Source organism: Guillardia theta, assembly GCF_000315625.1.
Source record: "Guillardia theta CCMP2712 unplaced genomic scaffold GUITHscaffold_80, whole genome shotgun sequence".
Classification (NCBI taxonomy): Eukaryota; class Cryptophyceae; order Pyrenomonadales; family Geminigeraceae; genus Guillardia; species Guillardia theta.
This window is the reverse complement of record NW_005434594.1, coordinates 75,696-89,547: the sequence shown is the minus strand read 5'-3', so window position 1 is coordinate 89,547 and position 13,852 is coordinate 75,696. Positions and strand designations below refer to the sequence as shown.

General features: G+C 51.0%; 5 protein-coding genes across 5 annotated transcripts; 3 read left to right on the top strand and 2 right to left on the bottom strand.

Annotated features, from left to right (window-relative positions):
- Positions 1-1,680: 1,680 nt before the first annotated feature.
- On the top strand, positions 1,681-2,431 carry GUITHDRAFT_114967 (hypothetical protein; the record flags this gene model as incomplete). The annotated part of the gene is made up of 2 exons (XM_005825785.1): positions 1,681-1,875; positions 1,931-2,431. The coding sequence occupies 2 exons, from the start codon at positions 1,681-1,683 to the stop codon at positions 2,429-2,431; spliced, it is 696 nt and encodes a 231-aa protein (XP_005825842.1).
- Positions 2,432-3,455: 1,024 nt separating this feature from the next.
- On the bottom strand, positions 3,456-5,164 carry GUITHDRAFT_143877 (hypothetical protein; the record flags this gene model as incomplete). The annotated part of the gene is made up of 2 exons (XM_005825784.1): positions 3,456-3,537; positions 3,765-5,164. The coding sequence occupies 2 exons, from the start codon at positions 5,162-5,164 to the stop codon at positions 3,456-3,458; spliced, it is 1,482 nt and encodes a 493-aa protein (XP_005825841.1).
- Positions 5,165-7,438: 2,274 nt separating this feature from the next.
- Positions 7,439-7,750, top strand: GUITHDRAFT_59438 (hypothetical protein; the record flags this gene model as incomplete). The annotated part of the gene is made up of 1 exon (XM_005825783.1): positions 7,439-7,750. A coding segment is annotated over one exon (312 nt), but the record flags the coding sequence as incomplete, so codon positions are not given.
- Positions 7,751-8,747: 997 nt separating this feature from the next.
- On the top strand, positions 8,748-9,331 carry GUITHDRAFT_154570 (hypothetical protein). Its single transcript, XM_005825782.1, has one exon. It carries the CDS (start codon positions 8,851-8,853, stop codon positions 9,007-9,009), a length of 159 nt encoding a protein of 52 aa, XP_005825839.1. The 5' UTR covers positions 8,748-8,850; the 3' UTR covers positions 9,010-9,331.
- A 1,060-nt stretch (positions 9,332-10,391) lies between these two features.
- Positions 10,392-13,260, bottom strand: GUITHDRAFT_89258 (hypothetical protein; the record flags this gene model as incomplete). The annotated part of the gene is made up of 10 exons (XM_005825781.1): positions 13,212-13,260; positions 12,937-13,133; positions 12,447-12,884; positions 12,240-12,318; positions 11,902-12,132; positions 11,792-11,842; positions 11,684-11,743; positions 11,520-11,623; positions 11,152-11,295; positions 10,392-10,878 (listed from the first exon to the last, which is right to left on the bottom strand). The coding sequence occupies exons 1-10, from the start codon at positions 13,242-13,244 to the stop codon at positions 10,392-10,394; spliced, it is 1,824 nt and encodes a 607-aa protein (XP_005825838.1). The 5' UTR covers positions 13,245-13,260.
- Between the last annotated feature and the right edge of the window lie 592 nt (positions 13,261-13,852).

Below are 13,852 nucleotides of genomic sequence, written 5' to 3'. Positions count from 1 at the left end.
AAGAAACTTGTCGATCAAATAAAGCATCATCGCCGAGTGATTCTGATTGCAAGGAATGCATTTAATTCCCAACACACACATGGTCTCTCATCGTCAAAACAACTCAGCTGTTAGTACGACAAGCAGACATGGCGCTGGAAGATAAAACTTCTTGATTGTGGTGTACATTGTGATACCTTCACGCAGTCTCAAGATCGAGCATCTATCTCGTCGATCACGAGACTTGTCGGCTAATCAACTTCTCCTGCATCACAGAGAACATGGCGCTGTAGCTGAGCTAGAGCTGGCGTCCGAGCACTGAATGATGAAATCAGGGCTGTATGGTTTCGAGGGAGAGAAGCAATGGACGGGAGAAGGGAAAAGAACGACCGGAGAATTGATTGCAAGGATGTAGAGCAGGAGAGTTGAGCAAAGAGGGCGAGCAGACACGATGAAGCATTCCCGTTCCCCAGGGCCTCTGAACACGAAGACTTTCGTGAGTGAGGGAGGGGTGCAAGGAGAGGAGGAAGGGGTGGAAGGGAAGGATACAGCCGTGAGCTATTGACAACTCTAGCTATACAACGATAGAACTCGCGGAAATCTGCTCTTGTCAAGATGTCGTAGAAACCGAGCAGGTGGGGATCTGTTGCCACACGTCAAACTTCTCAAGTGACATCAGCTCGTCAAAACTCACGTACCTGACCTCCACAATACAATGCTCCCCGGTCTCTTGCAGGATCGTTGTGCTCCTCCAATGGTTAGATGATGTCGGCTTCTTCGGGAGCACGAGCTGCGTCTCCGATGTCGGTCAAGCCTGTGACGGAGTTCAGGTGATGGCTGCTCAAGTATAGCCACTTATTCCCGTGAGACAAGCGCAACATCCGTTCTTTGCCCCCCCACTCTCGTGCTGCTCCTTCCGACCGTGGAGGAGGAGCGCATGCCACGGTTCTATAGGCTCCTGCTCTTCTTCTCCTCGGCCATCGTTATCTCTTGCATGGCTGACTTGCTCGGGACCCACAATGTTCTTGACACTGTTGGGACTGAACCACAACTACAAAGGTGAACAAGAACTTCTCATGTGACATCTCAAGGCATCTTGACTTCACTACAGCAGCCGCCCGGCGGTCACCATGATGACCGTACATGGCTGTCAGATGGCTCCCTGAGGGGAACTCGCTTCCTGATTTTTTTGTTTTGATCTTTTCAGTCAACAAGAATGGTGGGGCCTGGGGAGCTTGTGGTCAGAGTAGCCTGAGCTACAGCAGTAGAGCTTACCAGCCATGGGCATGCTTGCCTCTGCGACTCCTCTCGCGCTTGTATGCTTTCTGCCAAGCTCTGTGCTACGTCGCAGGCCCAACAAGAACATCACAGTAGAGGATAGCGGATGATGTGCAGTGTTTGCTCGGGTAGTCCAGGATAGGCTGCATCTGTGCCGTGATGGTTGCAGATCGTGTTTGTTCGCACAACTGTCGTAGTTTCAAACACGATGAATAGTACAGGGTGAACATTGATGGTCGATGATAACGTGCATTTGCAGAAAGAGGAGCGTTCGAAAGTAGCTGGTGTGGAGGCCGTCGACAGGTAGACTGAGGAGGAAGAGCGTAAACTGAGGTGGGATCTCGTCACGCCGACGTCCCTCAAGCGGTTTATACATCAGGCATGCTCTTGCAAGCATCCGGTTGGCTTCTTGTAGTGACCAGCATGGTTTCGCTTCGACCTTCAGTCGGATTTCTCTCGAGCCTGATAGTTCCTGCGAGGCAGGTTGCTCTACCATCTCGCTGCTCTGTGAGAGGACCATGCCACAAGACGCTCGTGATGCAGCAAACAAGCTCAGTGACAAGACAAGAATGTCTGCAAGGGTTTTCTCACAAGTTCTCCATCTATATCGAAGACACTGTAAGCGCCGTTACAGATACGATGAAGGCAATTTCGCTAACATCATGGTCGACAGGATTGTTATGGTGTTGTATACAACTGCAACTACCTCAAATTCTTCGACAGAGCAAGACAAACAGCTCTTGGGCTTCTTCCCCTCAAGAACCTGCGCAGAAAGGACGTAGAACTTCTGACCACCTACGTCGACGAGCTCCGCCTACCTGGTGCTGCTGTGCTGGGACAGGAGCTGAGGATCGAGTCGAAGGTTGTGGCATCGAAGGGGAGAGGAGGGATACAATGGGAGCAGAGCCTGATCTGTGAGGACACGGACGCTGTGCTGGCGAAGATGGAGGCGACGACCAAGTTTGTTCATGCGTCCTCCACCGGCATAGGCGATGTTCTTGAAGCATTCCGTGGGAATTCCTCCGTGCGTTCATGGCTGGAAGAAGGAGAGGAGGAGGAGGAGGCTGCAGGAGAGACCAGGACGTTTGTGATGGAGGGGAGAGTGCACGAGGAGGAGGTGATTGTTTTTGCCGACGACTTCGATGGGAGGGGGAGGATTTCGGACTTGAGGTAAGGGAAGGAAGCGGAAGATGGTTGCCTTCTGACTAGAAAGCTCGACAGCATTGCGAAGATGTTTGAAAGGAACAGAAACATTGCCCTTGGCGGACCTGCTGGGTTGAACAGGCTAAAAGAGGAGGGATTTCTCGTTGTAAGGACCCTGTTGTGTTCTTGTCAACGACTGCATGTCCTTTCACTCTCACAACATTGTTTTTGCGTTTTGTTGTTGAGTTGTTGCTTTGATGTATTCTATCTCTTCCGATGTTTCTGTGTACTTCTAGTTTATCTGTTACCTGTCATTGTGATTGTTCTGTTTCAAATGTGTTCATCGGTTGTTCTTCAGCTTGTTTGGTATCTCCTCCCATGTTCTGCCATCCTCTCATTTCCTCTTACCTGCTCTCCTTCAGGTCGTTACCCATTTCAACGATTTTTCCATCCATGATGAGATCCCCTGCGAGGTTGGAGACACTGTTCGCGTCAGATCTACATGTCAACTCCGCAAGTCAAAGTTTTCTTTCTTTCAGGTAACAATCCCCTTCACATGTGTGTTGTATTTCTTGTTGCCGTGTTGAGAACGCTTTCTCTCATCCTTTTCTCTTCTCTTCTCGCTCCAACCAAATTTATTCCACATAGTATTGAGTCATCGCTATACAGGAAGTCGTGGCAGCGAGCGGAGAGACGAAAGCAAAGGTGATTATGAGAGGGAAGGAAGGGAGAGGAGGAGATTTGGGAACAAATTGAGTAGAGGAGGGAGAAGAGGGAGAGCTCGTGGTAGAAGAGAAAGTTCAGAGATGAAGAAGATAGAGAGGAGGGAGGAGGGAGGAGGGAGGAGGGAGGAGAGTGGAGGGAAAAAGAGCAGGGAGGAGGGAGGAGGGACTTCTTTGCGTCTGATCCCAAAACAGGCAAGGATCACATGCCTGTGTATCGACGCCGAGAGCAAGAAGCTCAGAGCACCTCCTGAGTGGGTCACGTCACAACTCTGACCGGAGGAGGAGGCGAGCAGCATCCTCTCCCTCCGTCACAAGGTAGCAGAACCATCGTTATCGTCCTTCTCCTCCTGCCACTGGCTGCATCGATGGATACACGCGGGGGTCCAGGTCCTCCACCTTGACCAGCACGTTCCTGGGGAAGGAGATCAGGAGATCTGAGGTGAGAACGAGCTAGCAGAGCCAGGGACGAGCGACAAGTAAATCAACTGAAAGAATAGAACATTCTCGTCTTGCACGAGATGCTGTGGCATCACGAGAAATACTCAAAAACGACGGATAGCAGCGCAAACATCTCATCTCTCATTATACATGATCAACATAGAACAGCGCAAGCGTCTCCTCTCAGCACCCACACCCCACCTGAACTTGGCCGGACAATCACCCGAGTAGCAGATCTGCATGGTTTCGCTATCAAGCTCTAGCAGCTTGGTCTGGTAGCACTTCAACCCTCCTCCCTCCTCGTAGAACAGAAACTGAGAGAAAGCAAGCGTTCCCTTCCTCGCCTTCTGGTGGATGAACGTGGCTGTTTGCAGGTTTGCGCTCCCTGGCACCTTCTTGGGGGTCCCATTCAAGTCGATCCGGAGCAACTCGAACCAGTCGAGCTTGAAGGAGCCGAGGTAGGAAGGAAGCTTCATACGGACGTAGGTGACGAAAAAGGGAGTCCCATGCTCGTCTACCTCTACTGCACAATGAAACTGCAGCATCATCTTGACGAGCCGCGCGATCTGCAGCCCGACCTCGGACGAGATGCGGCGGATCAATGCGCCGACCTGCTGGTTGCGCATGAAGCTCGAGGACATGTGGCTCCAGAGGCTGGGGTTCTTGGTGTTCCTGCCTATCAGCTCGCTGGTCTGCTCGTCAAGATCCCACGGGGAGCCCTGGGACAGAAAGTCGTCGAACCGGAAGACTCCAGCGAACCTCTGGAAGTCGAAGCTGGTCCAGTCCTGGAGGTCAATCGACATCATCTGCATGGTGTCAGGCTTGTGAACCCTCACTGTCTCCTCCCGGTGGAGCTCGAGGAAGAGGAAGCGTCGTTCAGAGTCCACGGCCTTCGTAATGAGCATCTTGAAAGTGACATAGGCTATCCCGGCACTCCCTTGAAACGTCAGCACAGAAGCCTCTATCGCTCCCCTCTCCCTGTCCCCCTGGAACGACTGGAGGTATTCTTGAACCACAGCCACGTCTCTGTGATGGACCATGAAGAGGATGTTCATTCCAAGCAGGGGGCAGAGGGTGAAAGCTTGGAAGAGGTCCGACGCTGATCGACTGGCCGACAAGATCTTCAAGGTGTCAAGATTGAGCACCATGAAGTTGCACGAGCGCGACGAAAGCATCCCTTGCAACAACATGTCGCCAGAGAGCAGCTGGCCCTCCTCCTCCACCACCACCTCCTCCTCCTCCATGACATCCTCCTTGACTTCCTTGCGCTCGCTAGTCGACCCTCGCATCCTCTCGTTCCTTACATGAGCAACCGTGTCTTCCAGCAGCTGAGACACCGTCCTCTTCGACTGTAGCTTTCCTCCCTCGGGTGCCCTTCGAAGAGGAACCATCTCATCGAGCTGGGTATGCAGAGCATGCGTCCTTGCACGCTCGCCCTGCTTGCTGACTCTCTTGGTGTGTCGACGAGCCGCCGACGACATGGAAAAATAACGTTTCAGACTCTGATCTTCGACTCCTGCTGATGGGGCATGGACTACCCGTTTTCTCTTCAGCGAATCCTTCTCAATCGCTAATGTATGCTTCCAGAAGATTTCCTCCATGTGCCATCAGCCCGAGGGTTCTGTCAGTGCAGCCTGCCACGTTGTGCTGTTGGGAGGTTGTTGCAGATGCCGAGTTTGGGCCTGAAGGAGAAATCAAACAGTATCATGACGTGAATGGTCGAAGGAGAGAGGGTGAGGAGTGTGAGAATAGCGAGAGGAAGAGAACCAAGAGGATGCAACAGACTGAGCTGTAAAATATCGGGGATGGGCAAATAGACTCGAACAGTTGGGCAAAGGTGTGAAGCCAAGGCAGCAGAGAATCGCAAGAGTGTAGGAGAGACATGAGCCATTACAGCCAAGAACTTGGTGGAGAGAAGCAATGATGGAGATAAGAGTGAGATATGGACTCGGTGAAGTGCAATGATTGCAGAGGGTTTGAGAAATAATTTCATGGCAATCTAAGCTAGGGTCAATGAAAGAAAGCAATTGCTGTCCTCCTTACATACTGCAGCTGAGGGGTGAAATATGGGACATGAGTATGGACATCAGTGATACAAACGCAAGCCAAGAAAGGAGATGGACTTGCAGCATTTCTTCCCTTCTTTGCCTTCGCCATATCTAAGCTATCCCATGCTGGTTGCCTAATTTTCCGATACCTACTCTTCCACCATGCCTCGAATCTACTCCCTTCTCTCTGCTGCTGCTGCTGCCATATGTCGCCCTCTTCCTAAATCCTCCCCCTTTACACCTACCTCCTCTCCTATCTCCCTCCTCCACTCCCGCCCTAAACTGCTTCTGCCATTCCTCCGCACAAATCCTACACTACTCATCACCGCCATCTATATCATGTGGGAGACACTTGACCACCGGTGCTTCATCCCCCTAGAACGATGGTGGGGTGTTGCGTCTACCAGTACAATACGCTATTGAAATGACTTCTTTTCGAATCTTCTGCTGATGAAATTACGGTACCGGTCATAGGCAAGTCTCCTACACTCAAGGGGTCCATGAGTCGCACGTCGACCTCTGTGACCCTTTTTATTATTCTTCATGGCTACATTGGGGGGTGGGTAGTGAACAACCAAGAAATTCCCCAAGTACCCTCATTTTACCAATAAAACACCACCGGTCTCCATATTAAAAACTGTTGGCAATTTTATTCGTTGGAAACTCAAAGGGTCATTTTTAATGGGGGTGGGTGGGGTGGACTACGGAGTCGCATGGAGGCCTTTGGAAGGGGTTATATATATGCGCTGTGTTTTTAAAACTATTACTATTTTTAAAGGGCTGATGCTGACCCGGGGCCCGGGTCCCGGGGAATTTGGGGGTTTCAACAAAATCACTGAGAAACTTTACTTCTTTACTCAAAGTTAAGTCAAAGATCTTTACTCAAAGTTAAGTTAAAAATCAGTAGGAGGACAATCAGGAGAGTCGAGGATAGTACGAGACTCAAGTAGGCGGGGACGGGGGGTGGGGGCTGTGGGACGCTTCTGATATGGGAGGAGAGAGGAGGGAGGAGGGAGGAGGGAGGAGAAGAGGAGGAGAGGAGCAAGTTGGCCATAGGGAGGCACTCGCATCTTCCCCACGAAGAGATCTTGTTCGCTGAAGACATGTGGATGGGGCTCAGGCGATCCCTTCCTTCGACTCCCTTGCTGCTGCTTTGCTGCTGTATGATGTCGGAGAGCCATCTGCCCATCAGGGATGGTTGGACCCAGCAAGAGGACGACATTCTTGTCGCGCTTGCTCGAGATGCCAGTGTAAGGTGGACGACAATCAGCAGCATTCTTGTGAACAGAACGGCAAAAGCATGCAGATCACGGTACATGCGGCTGGTGAGCCGGAGCAGACAGCAGATGTCGAAGAATGCAAGAAGCCACATGGCTGAAGAGACCGTGTTTGATGATGATCTGCTGTCTGAAGATATCAGAGGGCGTCAGTTTGCCGGTTCCGAGGAGAAATGGAACTTCTGCTTCAATATGTTGTGTCGCTACAAACATGTGCACGGTGAGATCCTTTGTTCCTGTCTTGTTACACCCTGCCAGCATCATCACAACAACCATCACCATCATCGTCATCATCATCATTCCCATCGGCATTTCCACCACCGCCACCACCACTACCACAACGACCACAACCATCGTCTTCGTCGTCGTCGTCATCATCATCATCGTCATCATCTTTTCAGACATTTTTGTCTGTCCAGAGCTGACGGTGTGATAATGGTTGCCTCCATCACGTCATCGAAACTTGCACACACTTCCTTCTGACTCTTTTGGTGGTGCAGGACACTGCTGCGTCCCAAAGAGATCCAAGAGGTACAGGACGCTGGCGTTGTGGGTTGACTTGCAAAGAAGAATGAAGCGATCGGATCGACTTGAAGCTGAGAGGGAAAAGATATTGAACGATATTGGATTCGTCTGGAACGCACTGGAGAAAGGCTGGTATTCTTCTTTCAACGACCTGGTTCTCTTCGCACAGAACTTTGGCCATAGCCATGTTCCTTCTGATTTCTGCCAAAACAATGCGAGTCTAGGGAGATGGGTGAGGGAGCAGAGGAGGAGGATGAAGAAGCAGCGGATCTCAGAGAGCAAGAGCAAGTGGCTTCGATCCATCGGGTTTGTGAGCGATCGTCTGTTGCATAGATGGAACTCAAACTTGGAGAGTCTCATCCATGCCGCCAACAGCCCCAGCTCGGACGCTGTGACGGAGTGGAACTTGATCAAATGGTTTCGGAGACAGATCCTGAAGAAGAGGAATGGAAAACTGTCACAAGAAAGGTAAATGGAGGGGGGAATGGGGCGGGGGCGGTATGAGGAGGGAGGAGAGGAGAAGAGAAGTAGTGAGGAAGGGGAAGAGAAAGATATCTGTCCTTGATCTCCCCCCGTCATCTTCCCAATACCATCCTCCTTCCCTGTCCAAATCTGCCGCGCCCTTTATCCTCAGCTCATTGCCTTCGATGCCTTGCTGGCTCAAGTTTTTGCTGGCATTACTGCCCTTAACTTGCTTGCTTGATCAGGCAAGAAGTGCTGATGAAGCGAGGGCTTGACTTCTGCAGGGTAAGAAAGCGATCTTGCTGCTGGGACAGGATGGTAATCTATTCTCTCTCGTTTACATCGTCCTTTTCTCCCTGCTTCCTTACCCCAACTCCTCATCCTTTCCCCTCCCCATCCTCAACTAACTTCTCGTGCTGTTGTCAATCTCACAAGTTTTTCACTTGTAATCTTCTTCTCCTTCAGTCCGCCTCCTTCTCTTACCTTGCCTTCTTTACCTCACTTTCTCTCTCATCACAATTCTTCGTTCTGTACCTCTGTCTACGAACGAATCTCCCTCCCTGATCTCCCATGCAGATCAATTTGTTACGAGAATTCCGCGGTGCAAACGGGCACAGCAACGTCCCGCGAGATTTTCGAATAGGAAAAGATCGACTGGGAGAATGGGTACACCGGGTGCGTGAAACCAAGTCACTCGTTGTTGGTGTTTGTGATGGAGTTGTGATGAAATTATGATGAGATGCTCTGAATTTTCTCATGACCTCAAGTGTTGAACAAGCAATGTTGGCATTTATTGATTTCTTGCATTTTCTTGTTGCCGGCTCGCTTGATTACTTCCTGCCTGCCTCTAACTTCTCTAGCTCTCCTTGTTCTTTCCTATCAATCTGTGTTGGTTCATGCCTTGCTCTCATTCCTTTCTCTTCCCTCGTATTTTGATTTGACAATCGCTTGCCACAGCAACGCAGTGCCTTCAGCATGGGCCAACTGACCGATGACTGCAAAGAGGAGTTGATGCACGAAGGATTCGAATGGAGCAACACGCCAGAGATGGATATAATTTGCTTTCAGAATGTTTCATCCAACCACACGGTATCTCCTTCCAGCTTCCGCTTTGTTTGTGTAGATTTCCTTTGATCTTTTTCTTTCTCATTCTGCCTATCTCCTTTTTCTCCTTGTGACTGCACGAATTTCCTCCTCATAATCGGAGGACTTGGCTTCACGACTCACTGCATGTTGCAAACAACAGATGGCATCGTCGAGTTGGTCCAAAACGCGACTAAGTGAGGAGCAAGTTGCGAAAATCTTCCTTCTCCGACCAAACTTCGCCAATGTGTCGACCTTCGACTTGAGTAAGGCTCCTTTCCTGCACCGCCCCGCCCTTGACTGGGCAACTTGCGGGAACTTGCAGGCAAGTCTTACAAAGTGAGCAAGAAGACGATAAGAGACATCTGGAACTTCAGGACGTGGACTCGGGTCACCCTGCCGATGTTTCAACAGTACCTTGTCGATCATGTCAAGCTAGAAGTCGATCACAAGCAGGTCCGCTCCTTCGCTCCCCGCATCGTCTTGGCATGTTCAATCTTCTCCTCGCTGTGTTCGTTTGATCCTCGCTGACTCCCTTGCAAGTCGATCCTTGTCCTCCATGTGTTGCTCTCTTTCAGCTCTCTTCGTACCTTCATGTCACTCCGTGCTTACATACCCGATCTTCATCCTCCTCTTCCTCCCACCCTCCCCTTCCTCCGTTTCTCACTTGTACCGCAGCTTGGCAGCCCCTTCCTTTCTATGCAGAACGTCTCGGCTCCTCTCCTCGGCCGCAAGCAGCGGCTCCGCCTGATCTCGCATGCCTCTTTCTGCCGCCTGCTTGACGAGCACCAGCTCCACCTCTGCTGCAGGTCAAGGCCGCAAATTGACCGCGAGCTGGTTGTCAAGACGAGATGCAGCTGCTGGAGGTGCGACGAGAAGAAAGGTTTCCACTTCAAGGAGCAGGAGGAGCAGGAGGAGCAGGAGGAGCAGGAGGAGCAGGAGCACCAACTGGAGGAAGAGTTGACAGGGAAGAAACGGTCATTTGCCGTCCAGGGCTTCCATCGAGCAAGCAAGCTTCATGGTCCCAGTAAGTTTCCCAGCACAGGCTCTATCAACTCCTCCCTCCCGTTGGAAGGTACCTTTCCCCTCCTTAGCAGCTTCCTGTGCTTCGTTCCCTTCTTCTTGCCCTGCGTCCTCATGACCCGCGTTCCCCTCTTGCTCCTCCTCATCCTCGTCCTCATCCTCATCCTCATCTTCCTCCTCCTCCTCCTCCTCCTGCCTTCTGCACCTGCCCCCGCTTGCACACCTGCTGCTTGCTACCCTTCCCCATCTCCTTTCCTTCTTGTTCGAATGCCATTTCCCTCCTCTCCTTCCTCCGCCGCCCCCTCACGACAACATTCCAGGGTGGCTCTGGCCGTACTCGGACCATCTCGGCGCTGTGAGCTACTTTGACCTGCCACCGTCGGCATGACGAAGGGAAGAAGTCCGGCTGCTCACGCAGAGAAGGAGGGGGAGAAGGAGGAAGGAAACGCCACGTCTTCGAAATGGTCCCTGCTCCTGTGTGGGATCTCCTTGGGCTGGCTGTGGATGGCGGGAAGAGACGAAGGAGTGTCTGGAGGAGAAGTACCTGCGAGGTCAGAGAGTGAGCGAGAGAGCGAAGGAAGGGCAGGAGGAGGAAGAGGAGGATGAAGAGGAAGAGAATATCCAAATCTTTCACAAGCAAACATGGCAACGTCAAAGAACACCTTGTCCCTCATGTTCATCATACAGGCATCAATATCGTTGAGCCATATCTCCTCACCGTCTGCAGCGTGTTGATCGTGTCCCCGGACCAGCTCCTCCTCCTTCACTGGTACCAGCGGGATGACGAGGAGGTAGAGGACGGCGCCGCATGCTTGCATGGCGGCGGTCAGGAAGAAGGTCTCGCCATAGCCGAACTTGTCTATCAGGATGCCGCCCACCACTGCGCTTCCGCTCCACCTGCAGGCAGCAACAAGTCACGTCAAAGTCGATGAGGGGTGAAAGTGAAGTTGAAGTGACAAGAGCTGGGACGATGTCGATGATGGCAGGAGGAGGGAGGAGATGGCAGGGGAGAGGGGCGACAGCTTGTCATGTCATCAGAAAAGATGGGAAGATCAGACAGTCAGCAACAACTCTGTTATGTTGTGCTATGATGAAAGAGAAGAAGACTTGACAGCAAATGATTGGTCCACACACGATCAAAGGGCCATCATGCAGAAAGCATCAAGTTACCCAAAGCGAGAAATGCTGTCTAGAGAAGCCCATTTCGCTCGGTCCGCTTTCGTGACGAAGTCAAATGTCACAGACTTGAGAAGCTTTGAGAATAACATGTCAGCTTGCAAGAAGAAGCACGAGAAGGAAAAGATAGTGCCTGCGCTGTTGAGTTCATGAAAGCTGTTCGGATGATGAAAATCGGGACGATGATGATAGCCTGAGAGACTTCGTCAAGAAGTGAAATACTCCCAGATGTGAAATGTAAACGCCCTCTACGTAATCATCAACACACTAAAACGTTCTGCATCATCTCCATCTCCATCATCACCATCGTTCCAATCATCTCTTTAGTCTGCATTGTCATCGTTCATACCGTCTTCCACCACGCATTTTCGAGCCCCATCAAACAAAGAAGAAGAATCCCAAAGATCTTGAACATGAGGCAAACTTGCATTCTTCCGATCTTCAAAGACACTCTCTGTGCTACAATCTGCCATCAAAACATCAGAAACTCTCAGATAGATGTAGCAGCGGGAATGAATGAAAGCACCGCAAACAAAGACAGCATGAGAGGGCTCGCAATGTAGATGACGTTGACAAAGACAGGCTCCTGCCACCATTGTCATCACGTCGAGCGTCGTCGTAGCGAAAGTTGTACAAGGTTTGTTTCGTTCTGAAAAAACAGCGGAAAGAATTTGATGGTCATCCCCTGCAAACGATCATTATGCTCGGACAGCATTGCGATCGCAGCCATGTTCAGAAACTTACAGAGGCCAGAGCCGCTATGATGTCACTGCATATCAGAATCGCAGGGATCCAAAACTTTTTCTGCCTCATTTTCCTTGCATTGTCATCGTCGTCGTCGTCATCACAATCTCCGTTCTGATGTTGTTCACTTTGTTGAGACACTTCGTCCTCCCTTCCGTTGCCGAGGAGCTTGTCTGTTTCTTTGCTTTCTTCCTGACTGTCTCCGTCTTCTACTACATCTTCTAGATCCGACTTGCGGCACCCGCTGCAAGAAAGATAAGCACGAGAAGAAAGCAGGAGATTGTGTGCGACAAGACAACGACGCGGTTTTACAACAACATGGAACGTGAGAGTCAAACACAATATGATAGACGCTCATCAACTTCTGCAAAAAAGAGAACAAGAGGCAAAGTTTGACAAGGAGCCATGGAAAATACTCTCTCATAAAGAACACCAGCAAACCATTCCTACAGCAACACAGATGACAGTAGATCAAGAACAAACCATCAAATAACGCGCTTTCACAACTCACAGACAACATCATCACAAACATCTGGGAGGGAGACAACTTAAGTCGGTTGCCAGCTCGGCCCGCATGCCCTTCACTCGAAGCATCCAGCGCCTTCCTGTCCGAGAAGAAGCAGAGGAGGAATATAGGAACGAGCGCTACCATCATCCCCGCCGACAAGATCGGTCTTATGATCGCAATGGTCCACGAGTTGCCGATGGACAGGAACAGCGCTACGTTCAAGGTTGGGCCCGTCGCGTTCGCCAACGACACGAAAGTCGCCTTCCACGTGTAGAGCGACGATCGCCGTCCTGACTCCACTGAGTCGGCGAAGAGAGCCTCTAGCGCCGGGTTGGAAATGCCGGTGAAAGTTCCCCAAAGACACAACGAGACGAGCATCGAAATGTAGCTGCTGGAATCGCTCTGGCAGAACCAGATCGCAGCTTGTCCTGTCGTCAGCGCGAGCAGCCCGACTACCACAGCTACTTTCAACAACCTGCCGTGTAGATGAAGTCATCGACTGCTACACAGCTTCAGCTCTTCCCCACCTCGACCTCCCGAACTTGTCAGCAAGGTATCCAGCGGGGAGCGCCGAGATTGCCATGCAGACGCCCTGAGCTCCTTCGGCGAACCCAACTCTCTTGGTGCTGTTGGTCAACTTGAGGAGGTACACCGACAGCATCGCGTTGCCCCACATCCCGCTCGAAGTGTAGATGAAGAAGTCGTAGATGAAGCGTGTTCGAACCTGCCAAGATTGAGCCAGTCACTAGGGAACAAGGCAGGTAGTTGCAACTGATGATAGAATTGTTGCTGGTGATCTTACATTATGGTTGAGTTCTCGGAGAGAACCCAACATGGGTCGGAGGGGAACTGTTCAAAGCGTCAAACTACAAGTATTCCCTGCCTTCAAGGAGAAGTAAAGGTCCCAATGGAGGACTGGCTTGTTGTCATGTTGGAATAGAAAAGTAGCAAAGGAACAATGAAGGGAGAATAATGTTAAAGTTACAAGAGAACCATGTCAAAGATAGAAGGAGGATTTGAAAGAGTGTATGGCAATGTATCAAAGATAGGAGGATCTGAACGTCTATCAGAGTGGAAAGTTTGGAAAGACTATAAGAACCAAAAAAGGAGAAGAGGCAGATAGGAAAGAGAGAAAAAGACGGGAGTACAGAGGAAAGAGGAAAAACGTGGAGAAGGGAGGAGGGAGTAGAGCGAGAGGGGATGGGAGGGGGGGCGGGTAGGGAGAAGGGAGGCAAGGGGTGGAAGAAGCGAGGAGCAAGGTGAGGAAATTGAACAAGTTTCTAGGAACAATGCGGGCATGGAATGCAAGAAAGGAGAAGGGGAGAAGGCAGCTTGGTGGAGGGAGGCAGGAGGTGAAAGTGATCTGAAAGAGGACACAGAAAGGGGGCAGGGGAGAGGTGGAGTGAAGGAAGAAGTGGAAGAAAAGACAAGAGGGGAAGGGGG